Source organism: Phaethon aethereus, assembly GCF_964289735.1.
Source record: "Phaethon aethereus genome assembly, chromosome: 16".
Classification (NCBI taxonomy): domain Eukaryota; kingdom Metazoa; phylum Chordata; class Aves; order Phaethontiformes; family Phaethontidae; genus Phaethon; species Phaethon aethereus.
The window spans coordinates 13,689,835-13,706,690 of NC_138592.1; the positions used below are offsets into that span (position 1 = coordinate 13,689,835).

The 16,856-nt window shown below is 39.9% G+C and overlaps 1 protein-coding gene across 3 annotated transcripts in view; it reads right to left on the reverse strand.

Annotated features, from left to right (window-relative positions):
* PTPRT (protein tyrosine phosphatase receptor type T) overlaps positions 1–16,856 on the reverse strand; it is a gene marked incomplete at its 3' end in the record, with an annotated part of 341,057 nt that overhangs the window by 218,506 nt on the left and 105,695 nt on the right. For all 3 annotated transcript variants that reach the window (XM_082007343.1, XM_082007341.1, XM_082007342.1), the window contains exon 6: positions 12,419–12,712. In XM_082007343.1, the coding sequence (XP_081863469.1) occupies positions 12,419–12,712 (294 nt within the window). The remainder of the gene's footprint in view (positions 1–12,418; positions 12,713–16,856) is intronic.

Here is a 16,856-nt window from a genome sequence, read left to right on the forward strand (position 1 = left end):
TTCCTGTGCAAATCTCACGCGTAGTGTGGCAGGTTTTGTCCTCCTGTGGTGAATACAGGAGATTTCTGCATGATGTTTATGAAGTCTGTAACTTAGGTAGCAATTCAATCTCATTCTGCTTTTTTTGCCTAACCTCTAGAGAATAACCTGTTTTTAAGCGTTATTTACCTGCAATGGGAAATATGTGGTCAGCAGATAAACACATGTCTAGTAGGCATGTCTGGGTTAAAAGAGTAACTGTTAAGATTTGCTGACAACTGAAAAGGTCTAAGCAATCCAATTGAAAGTAGTCAAATGGATAAAACTGATTGTGCCAAGTGGGATGGTTAGCAGAGGACAGGTGCTACAGTGAGAAACACATCACCGAGTGCACAAAAGCTGTTTTACAGGGACTGAAGGTTATAGATTTTAGTCATGTAGGAGGAAACTTGCACCCTGATTTCAGAACTCTGAGGCAGCGGGAGAAAACATCATTTGAAGGGAACAGTTGAGTTAGCTGAAAGAGCCTCAGACGCAAGACCTGTTTAAGAATGAGGCAGAGGCTGGGGAGCCAAAACCTATATACATATCTAAATCTTTGTGCTCTTTATAGCAGCAATCAGACGTGATTTCATTTATAAAACCCTCTCGCAGGCATTTTGAATGCTAGGCCATTCCCCACACAAAAGCTATAAACCCAGAGTTCCCCCAGCCGAGCACTCTGAGAAATCATACACTTCAAATACCAGCCTGTCGAGGGCAGGGGGGCAACGAGCAGCAGGTACCGGGGGCCGCTGCGCCACGATCCGATTTCTGCGCAGCAGTAGCACAGAACACCTGCCCCACGGCTGCTAGACCCAGCTGCCCCGGATCAGGCGAGGAGCAGGGCTCTTTCTTTGGCTTGAGAAACTCATACACAATTCTAGGTCTCGGATCAGCTGCAGAAATCTCTGGTGCCTCCTCCCCAGTGGGTTGTATAGCATCATACTGCTCTGACGTTATTTTTCCTAATTCTCATGCAAGAAAAAATTATAATATTTCTGTAAGATGAACAGTCTAGCACCTCATATTCCCTTCTATTTCACTAATTTAAGCTGTGATTTTGTAAGCACTTCTGTAGAGACTAATGCTGCCAGACCTGAAATTAGGTAATCGTGGACACACTGCAGCAATCAGACAAAGAAACGCTGAATTATGTGCAAGGTCTTTTTTCGTACTATGAATGGGGGAATTGTATTTGAAAAAAGCAAAACTCACCACCCATTCTTTAAAACATTGCTGTTTCTGAAGGCTAAGTACTCTGGAAGGTATTTAAATGAAGACCCATCTCTTTCCCACCAACCTCACTCAGAGCTGACCTCATGGCAAAGGACTTCCGAGCAGAAAATTCAATCTTTTGCACATATGCAAATGCCCAGCATGGCCGATAGCAAGTCAAACAGCCTTCAGTTATTTTTGCTAGATGAACAGTGTATTTCACAGAACACATGCAGTTTTTAATATCAATTCATTATACCGTCATCTGAAATTGAGATTTGAGTGCATTCAGAGTTTCTACAACTCCTCCTACTTCCCCTTAACTCCCATCATTTTGGAAAAGTATGGCACCTTGTTGCTGGTGTAAACAACCTAGAATCAGCTTCTAAATGGAACAAATGCCAGAATACAGCTGTGGATGATGAACCTTTAGACATCCAGCATGAAAAAATAGAAGATAAGCTTGCGTGCCCTCGTAAAAATAAAAAGGATCTACTGTGCCAGGCACCCTATAGATTCTTCGTGGCAGACACTCAACCCTGAGATGCTGAATAAATAAGACAAAAGGTGAACGTTTCAGAACTGTGTGCTACAAATGAGGGGAGGTGGTCACAGGAGCTGATTGCTACTGGAATATTATGATTTAAGAACTAACAATTGAGCAGAAGTTCCTTAATTTTTAATTATTGTTGTTACCAGAAATGCACAAAGTTAAGGTGATGAAGTGCAAATATTTTTGCGCAAATTGCTCTAACCAGAAAAAGAAAAAAAAACAACACACTTTTCCTGAAAAAAAGAAACTGAACAGCACTGAAGCAATTCAGAACAGAAAACATAAATGCCAGTAAACAGTATGGTGTTTGAAAATAAATTTTGGAGTATTTTGCTATAGAGTAAATCTATCCTACCACTCCTTTCTTTTTAGGTTCTTACATTGTACTTTTAACACTGTTACCTTTGCTTAACACATCTGCATCATAGGCAATGCTCTGCCCTCCCCTCTATCGATAAACAACGCTTATTTTTAAAACACATCAGCATTTTATGGCCAAGGGACACCTCTGTGACAGAGAAAAGGCAGGAATAGCAAGCTGATAACAATTACGCCTTCAGCACACAGGTACATTTCTACAGCCTAAAGAGTACTTTAACAAGATAATATTACTTTTAGCACAGGCCACCACAATCAGGTTTCGAGGTTATTTCTTGGTACAGGCAAGAACATCTTTTACATTGAGACATACGCCGAGACAAAAAAGGAGAGACAAACTATCACTCATACTAACGAACCAAGTCTGATCACCCGGGAGCACTGACACCAACCTGCGAGCCTCGGTCCAACTGCGCTGCCTGCAGCGCGAGAGGCTTGGAAGATTCAACATAAACTCCTGATCGGTTGCAGCACAACGTACTGATATTATACAAAGCATCCGTTTGCACAGAGCGCGATTCCAACTCTCTTACACCAAGATATTTGCTTCTGTGTGAAAATAAGTAAATATTTGCTCTGCTGTGCCAGCTGGATCAGGGGAAAGCAATAAATTGTCAAAGCCTTTCCACAGACAGTAGAAGGCTGGCAGAAGGTACGTTATCTGGAGTTCGTATGCACAACACTAATTGGAAGCAACAACTATTTGAAAACAGCTTCAGAACATAAATGGGAACACTAGAAGTGGATACAAAACTCATTTTCACGCCAAGGATTTTATGTCAGGTACTGCAAAGTTCATCTTTTAACTCTGTGGTTCCCGATTTCTTTAGAAGAGTAGAACAGAGACTGGAATCAAAAAAGTCGAGTTTTCACAAAGGAAAGGGAAATCTTGTACCTGAAACTAGTATGAGTGCGCTGTTGAGTGATTTCAAAGAAAAAGATAACGTACATGTTGAGATATGATGGGAAATAGCGTTTACAAGAAATTTAACTCTTATCACCCAAACCCTCTTCCATCAGCACAAAGCAAATTATAGGATGCAACATGCAACACTTTACACCAGGATTTTAATCCATTGCATGTATCGGACAACAATGCAAAGACATATGGGCTCCCCTATAGCAGCAAGGATATCTGCTTTGTCTGAATTGGCATACCACAGTTTCAATTTTGTATGAAACAAAAAACCATCACGGTTGTAGACTTGCTTTCAGGCACGTTTCTTTAGGGACAATGGGTTTCTTTCTGACCAGAAAAAAGAACCTTGTGCATCTTTTTACAGAGGAATGTGGTATGAGTGTAAAAATAAGCATTATAGCAGACTGACCTATCGAACAGCGGGTAGAAAGATTTACTCCTATAGTAGGTTCACAAATAATCCATCTAAAGAGACTAAAACCAACTGGGAAAAACTGGTTTTATACATATAGGTACAGTAGTTCATACATAAGATTGCCTTTGGTACAGTATTCCTTTTCTTAGATTTGGCATCCCACTCCTCTGCCTCACTCCCCGCTCTGTTAAAAAAGACAACTTAAGAGGAAGAAAAACTGTTGGCATTAAAACATTATTAAACATTTTTATCACTTGAAGGCTTTAGCTTCAAAGTGGCGGACTTCCTTGATATACAATCTAATCTTTCAAGCTCACCAAATATTTTTGCCAAAATTCACTAATTGACAAATCAGCTTCTGAAGGTTTGGATCTATTTGCAAGAACTACTTCCCTCCTCCTCCTCTTTCGTTCTCTAGTAAATGGTAGAAAACTTTTCAGAGTGCCACAGGGAGGAATCTGTGACATTAAGGCTTTCTAATTTTGTTATCTTATGAGCTGTGGTCTTCCTTTAAACTCCCTTCCAATGGTCTCTTCACCAAGACTTTAGTTTAATAATTTGAAGGATTATTGGCAGCTAAAATGCGGATTTAGCAGATCTTGAGTGAAATACATTATAATAACAACTGTCAGTCTGATTTGGATGCTCAGGCCTGTATGCCTCTCCAGCAATATTTGAGTACTTTGATATGGTCACAGCTATGGTCTACTTGAATGCTATTTCTAAAGTCATAAAATATTCCACTGCTTCATATTTGCAAAAAGCCCAGCTTAAAAAAAGAAAAAGAAAAAGCTTTTAAGCTTACAAAACTAAAAAGCAAAAATAAGTTCAAAGGAATTGAAAGCATTTGCTTTTTTCCCCTCATTGCACTCAGTGGAATAACAAATAATTAAAACAGTGACTAAGTTTATAAGCCCCTACCCAGTCCCAAGGTCACGGCAATCACCTGGATCACAACCCAAAGCCTGAGAAGATTGGGGGTCTTTGCTTCTCCACCTGTATATTGTGAACTCAGCTACAAAGGGAACCCTGCATCCCCCAAAGCGGAATGAGATCTCTGGTTCACTCCTGGCTTTGTCGTGTTCAGATACAGTAAGTTAATGGGTCACAGAAATGTCCATGGACAGAATTAGTAGCTTAAAAAAATAAAATAAAATTCCGTTTTCAAGCTCAACCAGTATGAAAATACAATGTACTTGTGCAGACATACACACCATTACAAGAAAGGTTTTGTACTCTCGTACTCCATCTGTTGGTTCTGCAACCGAATTGAAGACATCTACATGCTTTTTTAATTTTCAAGCTATGCAACAGCCTTGTTCATCTGGGTAAATTGGCAAAGGTTAAACAAGAAGTCATTTGGATATCAACGTTTCAGAGTCCACTGGGGAAAAATGTAAGAGTAAAATATTTTTTTACTGTTTTATCTGTTTTATGCTTTAAAAAAAAGCATAAAACAACTAAACATGTAAGGGACAAAATAGTTCCTAAATGTCTTACAAATATCTCCAGGTTAAAAGCATTAACATGAGGTTAAAAATGTAGCGCTATCTTCCATTTTGCCCCTGCCTTGCTTTTGTATTATATGTTAGAGCTTCCAAGAAAGCCAATTAACATGCATTTTATTTTTGAAACGTTTAAAATTGGGCACTTTCAGTATATAAACTCTAAATGCCTCTTATTATTTGAGTGGTTTTTAATGTAGACTTGGGTACATTAGAAATACATTTAAAAGTGAAAGGCATTTATGTTTCAGCTGGCTTTGGAAAAGCAAGAAGAGAAACATAAGCAGGAAGCAGCGAGCAGCGTTTGTCCCAGGACAAAGGCAGGATCCTGACTATGCAAGAGCTTAATAAATGCTTCGCAAGACTGGGTCTGTCGTTTCCCTCCCAGAATGAGTTATGGTATATATTACACAGGGAAGGAAAACAGACACCTCCCTCCAGTCGCTCCTCAGTGGAAGTTTAATGCTTAACACATGCACTGCACGAATATGTAGCGTTATCCTTCCCGTTTCCTCCCACTAACGGGGCTCTTCACACTCGTATAAAGCAGCATCTGGAAGCGATCATCTCGTGGCACCCTCACAAACCTAACAGAAGCAGTAATAATATGGTAACAAGGGATGACATTTTGTGAAAGATGCCACTTAACTGAAGACTAAGAGACACCGTGCAACTTAAATAAATTGCTTTTAGCAGGGGACTGAGTGACAACCAAGAAAAAACGCCTGGCCCAGTTTTGCAAATTTTTTGGCCAGATTTTCAACGGGTGTAAAATGCTGACTTTGGTAAAGCAACACCAGTTTTGCACAAGCTAAGCCCTGTGAAGTCACATTTTTAGGACCATACAGGAGACACCCTTAAACTGAGGATGCTAAAATGAAGCTGCATAAGCAAAGAAGAAAGAAGCTATTAACACATCAAATATCTGCTTATTTTGCATCCCTCACTCCACAGTTTGAGTGAGCTGAAAAAGAGGAATCACACAATTATCTGAATGCATACGAGAACATTCAAACAACGTTGTCTTGCTTACAAAGATGAGAGCTCATTCCCTGAGTAACCTGGGGTGGCTTGGTAACATGGAAGCTGACATAATTTCGTTTTAGGTTCTCTGCACACCACTTGCGTCCAGGCTCCAGCCCAGAAGATCTGAAATTGTTAATGTGGGCCCGACTGTCCTGTCAGCGACCTTCTTGTACAAAGCCTTCACCTGCGCCCAGCGTGTTTCAAGTAGAAATACAGCCTGGAAAAACTGCAACAAGAGAAACATCAAACTGGTCTGTATGCACTTACAATTTCATTCAAAACCACTTTCTACTTAGAAAAGTACTGTGCACAGAACAGATGTTTCGCTGCCTCAAATCTACAATACCATTAAGTCAGCCAGTGCTCAGGGATTTCTCAGGGTTCAACAGAAAAGAATGAGGTTTGTTGTTGTTGTTATGGGCTTTTTTGGTTTGTTTTCTTCTCTCTCCCCATTTTTGCCTCTTCAGATTAGGAGTACGAAGGCTGGTTGGGACAAAGCCTGAACAGAGCTCAGGAGCCAAGGAATATCAAAAAGAGCAGCGTCCTAAATTCAGCTGGTGTGAAACTAGTTGCTAGGCAGGTTCACTTCTTTTGGAAGAAGTTGTGAGGTCCCATCATTAGCGAGAACTGCTCTTGCTGGCATGAAAGCCTCATGCCTTTAGGGAAGTTGTCATCTTACTGACCAGCCTGCCCACTCAGAAAGTAATGCTATATTCAAACCACATTATAGAAAGCCATTGAATTAAACAGTGACACCACTAAGCAGAAACAGTGTGGTGTGGAAATGAATAACCAGACTTCATCCTAATAATAAATAAAAATTAAAACAAACAACCAACCACAAACCATATCTGGATATAAAACTGGCTTTGCAGATAAAAAGTAAATCCCTAGAATTTAAATCCATCATGAGCAAAATCCCTCGGGAAAAAGAATCCAGACTAAAGCACTATTATGACTGCCTTTATATTCATAACTGTATTTATGCAAACTAAGATAAAGGCAATCAATCCACATGCCTCAGGACAAAAGGCCAATCTTCTACAAGGGTCAGGATAAAGAACATTCCTCAGAACATGTACCATAGTTAAAGGCAATAAGGGACATGCTTTGCTAGACTCGGGAATTTTCAGGCATTGGTCACTGCTAGAAACAAGTATCAGATTGATGGCATACTGATGTACTCCAGCAGTAAATCCCAGCCTCTCCCGTGCACATTACTGCTCTCCAACACACTGAATTTAGTGCCTGAACTTTGCACGGACCGTGGCCTCCTGCCAAACCAAGTATCTTATCAGCTCCCACAACCTGGCTTTTCAGGAGTCCTGTATTCAGTCAGTCACCCAGAGTGCACCAAAACTCTCTGCTTCCCCTTTCACCATTTAATTACCTGTCTTCCTCCTCCCAAATTCCTTCTGTTCCATATAGGTCATCACTGTTATATCCCAGACAATATAGGTGCTCCTTTTTTTCAATTCTTTTCCAGTAACTAATTCATAGATCCATATTATCTTCTGTTCTTTGAAAGGTATCTTTCCAGTTTCACTACATTTCTACAGCCAATACATCCATAACTTCATACTGATAGGTCCTCAAAGAGACATCTTTTGCCTGGAACACCCCTATACCTGCAACCAACTGCACTTCTGCAACTTGAAATCAGAAATACACTTTGCTTCCTATAGAGCTCTGCAGTTTCGATTGAGGCATTGTCTATACTGTCCAAGAGGTCTGAAGGTAGATGTTATGGGTGAAACAGAAGTTGAGAGATAACAGAGACAAGAAAAGCGTACCACTCAGACAAGCTCGTGGCCACAAATCACATATCATCAAGAAATGCTTCACCTTTTCTTTCAGCTGTTATTTAAAGGGTAGATGCTGTTTTTCTACTCCCTCAAAAATTAAGCGAGGAGGGGGAAAGAATAAAACAGAAATCAAGATACATTTATTATCTATTCAATCAGTTTAGCAGGGAAAATCAGCATCTTGTGTGCAAAAGGACTTAAGCTGTTAGGATGTCCTACAGATGAAGCCCTCATCTTTCAACAATACTGCCAGGCTGTTTCCAAGCACAAACTGGGGATCAAGGATCAAAAAGAAGGACTATCATTTTTGTAACTCGACTGGTACCTCTCTAGCTGACATGCCAAAGGCAATATTGGGGTGGAATGAAAACAGATTTTCAATCATCAAACTAAGTGAATAAAGTCCCTCAGATGGGTACCAGTCCTTGCGGGATCCACGTGCCAAAACTCAGATACGAGATCATGCCGCTCTCCGCAGCTCCCCTGCAGTGCTCCACGGCTTGTGGGAGCAGGCGCTGTGACGAGAACAAGTGCATTTCCTCGTGCTCCGCAAGCCTCTGTTCATCGTGTGTCTTATCGTAGCTGAGAAAAGGAAGTCACTCACCACATTTACCAAGATAGAAAACAAGAAACCCAGGTAAGATTTTCCTTCACTGCTAATAAGTTTTTCCTTCAGTGCTAAAAACACTACAGGAAGTGTTTTTCAGAAGTAGGCAACCCCGCTAAATAAGCGTCTATTTTCCCAGTTAGCTACATTTAAAGTTATAGAAGACAGTATAGCTAAAAATTAACTATTATTAATAGGGAAATGAATGAATGTTTCAGGGCAAGGCTTAGAGTAACTCCAAGTTAAATTAGTCTATGAAATAGGGATTTTAATAACACCTATGCATAGGTTGTACAGAAGGCTCTTTCAAATCACTTGATATGCGATTTGTGTGGTGCTTTGACTCATATATCAGATTTTTTTTTTTGTAAGCCTGAAAAAAAAAATGAAGGCAGTGGTATAGAAACCCTGAATCTTATTTTTCAACATTAACATATTAATGTTTCCTATTTAACAGGAGCTAACCTCTTAAAATTAAATCAGAAAGAAATATTTTTTAACCTGTTGTAACAACTCATACTAACTCAGCACACAACAAAGCAACCTTCTGGTTGTTCAGTTTGTGCATTTCATAACACTAGACAACTAACTCCTTTTACTAACATTTGTAATAGAGCAACAGACAAAAACTTTTCTATAAAATATGAAAATGTAGTCTTAAAAAAAAAGGCAAACTTACTACTTCTAAATTTTGCAAGATTTCATAGCAACGAAATAACTTTTAATAATAACTAAAGGAAAAGGTTTTCCAACTGCTTTGCAACACCATATCAAACTCTGAACGTAGATTCTGATCTTGTTATTCACCCCCTTATTATTTTTGGGGGAAAACCTAAATTTTTCTATATTTCTTTCCTTTAACTACCCCTCAGCTCTGTGTCTGGTCTGAACTTTAAGCAGTCTTTCTCTTTTCCCCATTCCCTGCTGACCAACTATTCCCTCTGACTGACAGCTTACTGTTCCATCCTCAAGGTCATTTAATCTTCTCCTGTCCCACATCACATCCTACCACAGTCTATTAAATACCTTTTCCCCACCACACCCCCCAAAAAAAACAAACCACAAACCCCCAAAAAACCCACAATGAAATGATTCATTTACAAAGGCAGATTTGGCCATATTTTCTGTCATTTGGCTTTTCCTGGAAGGAGGCAAGATGAGACTTAATTTTCAGTATCATTTCTAAAGATCAAATATAAATGAAGTCTTGTAATGCTGTCCTGTAGAAAACCAAAAGCATCACCAGTGGGATAATGAATGCTCAGGCACATACTCTTTATGGAAATTTAGATAAGATATTATCCAGTTTAATAAAACTTCTTTGTGCTCGTTTAGAGAAAGACCTTTCATAATTAGTTTATATGGGTTTTATATAATGAAAAAATTAAGGTCCATGTAAACAACTTCCATTCACTCTGATCAAAAATCTGAAAGTCATGAACGATCTTGATAAGAGTTGAGTCATGGTGTAATGACTTTCTAAGCTCATGCTGAGCCGTTCTGGTCATGCTTTTGCTCTGATCCGAGGCCAACAGTCAAGAAAGTCACAGCAGACAACTGCAACTTTGTAAATGAGCTTTCATTTGACTTGAAGTGTGAGAAAAGCATGGTTCTTCCCAAATACTGTTCTAATCTAGACATAAAAAGAAATAAAAATCTCATTGCAAACTGTGCCTAAATTGAAGGCTATGCGACTAATTACTCAGACTCTCTAACACACAAGTATACAATGACTATGTGAAAAGAAACTAAGGAGATTATTTAGTAAAACGGTCATTGCCTTCTCACTGTTGGAAAGTTGCAGACACCTAAGAAAAGTCAAGGAATTAGTGCTGTTTGCTTGATTCAGCACAATTTTTAAAAAATTTACCATGGAAATTTTGTGTAATTATTCTCAAATAGGAGATTTTGAAGGAGTTCCATGACATATGGAAATTGGAATAATGAGTTCCATTTTCGTGTCTATCATTTCAGTTGGCATTTTGTAGAAGTTGTACATCTTTAGGTACTGGGTAAGTCTCTCCCTTCTTTCAAGTCTATGCTTAGATCAAGATCATTACAATTTCTCCCACCCAATGCCCTAAACAAAATATAAATGCCATCACCATCAATCTCAACAAGCTCTGTATGACAACTAACTTTAATAGAATGACCTTCTCCAGTTAGATTTTCATTAGTAAATTAGGACAGAAAACAGTGAGTGGCACAGCCAATTTGAACAAATTGTCTACATCATCCTTCATGATCACCAGTCAATACCTATGCTGAGTAAAGAAACTCAGCAATTTGGGATCCAGGACAAGACACCATTAAGCACAAAGCCAACATTTTTTTTTTTTTTTTACCCCTGCATTAAACTAAAGCAAGCATTCTTTACAGGTAATACAGAGAAATTTGCAAGTTTGGCTGCTGCAGAGCGTGTTCCTGCAAAGTCACAATGCATGAACTGCAGATGAAATCTCAGCATAGAGAGTGCCGAGTCCCAGGCCAGGTTTGCAGTTACTTCTGCTAAGGGTTAGATAGTTTGACTGCACTAGTGAAGGGGGAGGCAGCCAAAAGATGAGTAGCAGACCACATGCCAATTTCCCAAATAAGCCAGGACATCACTCATGTCACTTCGTGCTTTCCATCTACCCACAGAAAAGCCTCCAAACGCCTGTTTTCTACCAATGGACCAGCACTGGATATTGCAAACACTTACGTGCCAGGTCCTCACACAGATTTTTTTTTTCCCCCCAACCAGTTCTTCCCAAAGAGACACTAATGTTCACTACTTTATAACTTGTAAAAAAAAGGAAAGGCAGTAAGGATGTTCCCCCCCAACACACTCAACCTGCCAGGTTTCCTCTCCTGGTGGAGGAAGAGGATGCTACTGGGGATGCTCATGCTGTGACAGTGGGTGAGGAACGCTAATATTGCGCTGCTTAATCCCATCCCAGGATGGCATTTGGCTGTTCTTGACGCATTCTTCACACTTCAGACTTGCTATTTGGTCAGAAAGAGCAACTGGAACCAGAATGCATTTGCATAAGCTCTCCACTACTTAAATCCACTTGCTGTAAACCACTAATTTGTGGGCAGGGAAGGAAAGTTGTAGAAAAAGGAGAGCAGCCTTTTAGTCTCTGTTCTTTGTTCACAACACAGAAAGGATCTTGCAAAAATTACAGGAATGCAAACATTGAGAAGACAGTTGTGCAATGGAAAAAAAACTGCTAGGTAGAAAACTGCTTTGTTCATCCCCTTGCAAGGCACAGAGCTTTACTTCCCTTAATGGCTAATGATTAATGTGTGAAAACAGGATGAATAGCCAATATATTTGAAACATGAGGAAGATGATCCTTTAGTTTTTCCTGGAAAGGCCAACCAATATGGCTTACAAAGAAGATAGACTTCTCCTGTCCCTGGATCAAAATCGATCTGTTCCAATATGAAAGACAAAAGGGAAGATGCTGCACAGTGTTTGAACCGGTTTCATTAGCAGAAAAGAACAAGTTCCATCAAATGAAATACAAAAATTTATCTTAAAACCTAAATGTTTACTGCTTTAACACACTGCACTCATAAATTTATAGCACTGTCAATATGTTAATAAACAATGCTGAAGCATTACCCAAGAAAAACAAATATATCATTACGCATTTACAGAGTGAAACTTTTGTAATAGACTAGTCTTAAGAACAATTTGCCTGCTGGAGATTTGGTTGGGAAAATTCTCATCTGCTTGCCCATTTCAACAGAAAGCAGCCACACACTGTAGCAGAGAGTCTGGCAAATACACTACATGCATAAAACCAAACATTTCTTAAACACTTGCCTATGGAATAAAAAGTAAGATATTCCAGGATATCCCAAAATTCATAATGTCAACTTAGACCACCGATGAAGAACGTGAACAGTAAGGGTATGCAGAGGACCATTTGTTAGTAAGTGAGCCAAAATATTTGTGCCGTATTGTAAAGCAGTAGAAACCCTACCTGCACATTTTGTTCTTGTTGTGAGTGGTGGTCCAGGGGGCCCTGTGCCTCCTTCTCCAGGGCGAGTGAGCAGCACTCTGATCTCATACTCCACATCAGGATCCAAATGCCACAGTTTGTAATTAGGAGAGTCTACAATGTGCGTTTCCGCCCAATTCCCAGTGGTCGTCCGATACTCCACTTCTTTCAATATGATGGGCCCGTCCCCAATGATGGAGTTGGCATTGGGTTTGATCCACAGGTATGTGGCTCCGACAGCCAGCAGCTCAGGAGGAGCGATAGGAGTTGGAGGTTCTGTAGGCAAAAAGAAGTCACAAGAGGTCTGAGACAATTTTGTCAAAAGGACCAAATTTCCACTATGTATCTGTATCACAGAATCACTAGGTTGGAAAGGACCTTCAAGATCATCAAGTCCAACCATTAATTCAGTGCCACCATGTCCCCTAAACCATGTCCTGAAGCGCCACATCTACAGTTTTTTGAACACTTCCAGAGATGGCGACTCCATCACCTCCCTGGGCAACCTGTTCCAATGCCTGACCCCTCTCTCGGTGAAGAAATTTTTCCTAATATCCAATCTAAACCTCCCCTGGCACAACTTGAAGGCCATTTCCTCTTGTCCTATTGCTAGTTACTTGGGAGAAGAGACCAACACCCTCGTCGCCACAACCCCCTTTCAGGTAGTTGTAGAGAGCAATGAGGTTTCCCCTGAGCCTCCTCTTCTCCAGACTAAACAACCCCCGTTCCCTCAGCCGCTCCTCATCAGACTTGTGCTCCAGACCCCTCACCAGCTTCGTTGCCCTTCTCTGGACACGCTCCAGCACCTCAACATCCTTCTTGGAGTGAGGGGCCCAACACTGAACACAGGATTCAAGGTGCGGCCTCACCAGTGCCGAGTACAGGGGCACGATCACTTCCCTACTCCTGCTGGCCACACTATTTCTTCTGTCATTTACCAAATCTTTCATAAGAATTTAATCTGTTACTGAAAAGAATTTGGCTTCTTTTGTGTTAAAAATTCAGCCCACTTACACTGAGGGTAGTACTACCAATTCAGAAACACCCGCAAAAATACAGTAACCACAAAGTAACTTCTGTTTAAAACAGAACCCAAAAGTCACTTCTGAAAGGTCAGAAGGTTTATACTTATTCTCTCCTTTAAGCATATCAGCAATAACAGTCAATATGATATTGGAGAAAGAAGCCTTAAATAAAGATGAGTGAGTGCACTTAGCACATCCCATGTTTAAAAAGGTTCTGGTACAACAGCCCTTCCTCTGCCCTGTGACCCAGCATGGCAGACTATCATGATCATTGATCGTGGTATTGTGCTTCAGCCAAAGTGTAATTCTTAACATGACACGATTCCACAAGAATGGAAAACTCAAATTACTTGCTCATTTTGTGATTTTACCAAGCAAAATAAAGGTTAAAAATAGGATATATTTTTAATCAAAGCACTGACTCTGTGTCTGAGAAAATACTAGCAAATTTAAACACCAGAGAGCTTCCCATGGTCAATGGTATCAGTAGTCAGGATGCTGCTAGAACTGACTCTAACTGGGGCTTTTGGTAGCTCAGAACCAAGAAAAACTCTAAAGCATCAGTGAATCAACACCTCCTGTCATGTTTGATTGCAAAGTTGGCTTAACTTCACGAGCAAAGGTACTCAAGCAAATTCTGCGTGCAAGTTGAAGAGTGCCCAGATGTCTGAAAAGCATCATGAGGGGGCAGGAACCCTGCCACTGAGCATCACCTCTGTGATAAAAAGAAAAGCAAGCCAATAAAGGACATCTTAGCAGCATCATTTGATGAAAGCTGTTAAAAAAAAATAATCTACAGGGCTCCAGTTGCCTGCCTGATTTTTAATTCCTCCCCCCCCAGTGTATAAATACCACTTCCATATCAGGAGCACACAAAAAGCTTAAGCCTTGTCGTTTTGAAAACCTGAGCTGAACTGTGCAAGGTTATGAGCAATTTCTTTAATCTCATGTAGCTTTCCCTCTGTCACACTCTAATGTGGTTTGCCCTCAGCCCAGAGGACACAAACTCTATTCTCTTATGAAAATAAGGTGACAGAAAGGACATTTCTGTCTCAGAAAAAGAAACCTGTAAGTGTTGTAGCATGACATTAATTTTAGAGTTCTGTGGGAGTTATTCTAAACCCCTCTTAAAGGTGATTCCTCAAAGAGCCCAGAGAACTGGAAGAATCCAGGACCAACAGAAATGTGGAAGAAAGGATTTTGAGCACCACATGATGGGAGGAAGATGGGACTTTCCCCTCTGGCAAAGTCTTGCAGGTTAACATTGGCTCAGTGAAGAGAAACAAATGCATAGAAACCATTATACAAAACGATCAACTTGAAACTTTGGAAAATTTCATTTCCTCTGGCTAACTAATTACAATGAACCATGCTATCTCCTTGAGATTGACTGCAGTAGTTGTGCATTGTACCTCTGAAGAAAAAGAAAAAGGCAGTCTGAATCGTAATTGTAGCAGGTATCCAACATGAATTAAAAAACAGCATCACGAGCTGAGTCTTTTGTGGAATGTTTGTTTCTGCCTTTATTTTGCACTGTTCCCCTAGCTCCTGCCAGAATCTTTTTCTGATATGAAATGTCAGGCTGATTATGTTTTGATTTAATAAGGTTATTTCTCCAAGAAATTTGTTTTCAAGAAATGCATGTAGATACATTTTCATTAAAAATCAAATTATTATAAATCACAAGCAGTTTATTACTTGTTTCTTGGTGCAAGACAATTAAAAGATAGATTTAGTGATTTTTATTCCCAATGCAAAAATGACATCTAACAAGTCACGTCATAGCTGAAAACAAGACAAATTAAATATTAAACTCCATTCTCCTGGGCTGTAGAATTCAATAGCAACACGATCCAGGTTACTTTGGGATTTGATTGCAAGTTAGAAGAGATTTACAGGACTGAGCCTAATTAATAGAGCAGTTTGTCCTGCTAAACAGACATAAAAGTCTCATCTAGCAAGTTTAGCAACTACTATTGCCTAACTGATTTAAATTAAGATGACATCCAGCATTATTGTCTTCTCTCTCTACTTTAGGCCAAATCTAACTCCCCCCTGCCTCCCCCCCCCCCATTATTTTTCCCTTTTCTAAGTACCATTTGCCACAGAATATTACAAAATTAAGAGTTTAAACTGTCACTCCCATTTTCCAAATTTAAGAAACCAAGATAAGCAGCTGTTAGAGCATTTATTCAAGGCTCAGTCTTACCTCACTGAAAATAATGGGCTTTTTCCTACTGGCACCAACTGGACAAGAAGCAATTTTTTTTTTTTACTATCACTCTGTGCCGAATTACTGCAAGTATCTAAACCAGGTACCCATTATTTAGCAAAACTAGCACATAAATAAGGACCATTTTTTGGCCTTTGTAACTAAACACACTTGTCAGTTACAGATGACCAGCCTGATGTTATGAGCTCACTATTTTAATTAAAATCGCTATGTGATCTTGATTAAATAAACATGGTGACAGATTGGCCTTGTACACGTGTAATTGTGATGAACTATATTTTAAGCCCCATTTGATCCAGACTGTTTTATATCATAAGCTCTCTCTAGCCTGTTGCTGCCTTTCAGCCATTCTCCCTCCTCCTCCAGGCACAGAGCAGAAAGCCGCAGGCTCCCCAGGACCGAGGACATCAGGAACTGGATTGCTGCAACTGGAACAATATCTAGCCTGTATCCCAGACTCAGGAAGGACACAATAATACGCAGTGCCCTCTTTCGAGGAAACAACAGACCTGCGTAGTACAAGCTCAAAAAGGCAGTTATAGAACGTGAATAGATTTTATTGCACATGCAAAGCAGGTGCAGTTGTGTGGAATTTGCAGTGTGCCTTTCTCCTCCCATTAGAAAAGGAAATACGGCTGCGGTCTGCAGTTGAGAAGGCTGAACGTTGTTAGGGCTTTGTAAAGACAGAAAGTTTAGTAGTGCAAAGAGTGTGAGAAAAATAAAATAACATGAAGGACCAAAAAAAGACCAAATAGAACCATAGGATACCTTAAGTTGGAAGGGACGCATAAGGACCATTGAATCCACCTCCCTGCTGCTGGCATCGTAGGATTACCTAAACCGTATGATAAAGAGCATTGTCCAGATGCTCCTTGAACTCCGACAGGCTTGGTACCATAAATACTGTACTTTCCAACTATTATGGAAAAAATGAATATTTTACTCTTTGGTGACTGCTCCTGAGTGTTTCTACTCTTCTACTGGAATATTTCTCTATGTGATTTTCTAAGCAATTGTTAGATGATGGAAGAAAAATGGGCTCCATGAATCCTTCAGATACAACTGGGAAGACTGAAAAATTAGAAAAAAGTCTCCAACAACTGTTATTGCTGTCTCCTGTGAAATAATCCATAAGAAAAAGGCATTATAATCTTAAAACAGC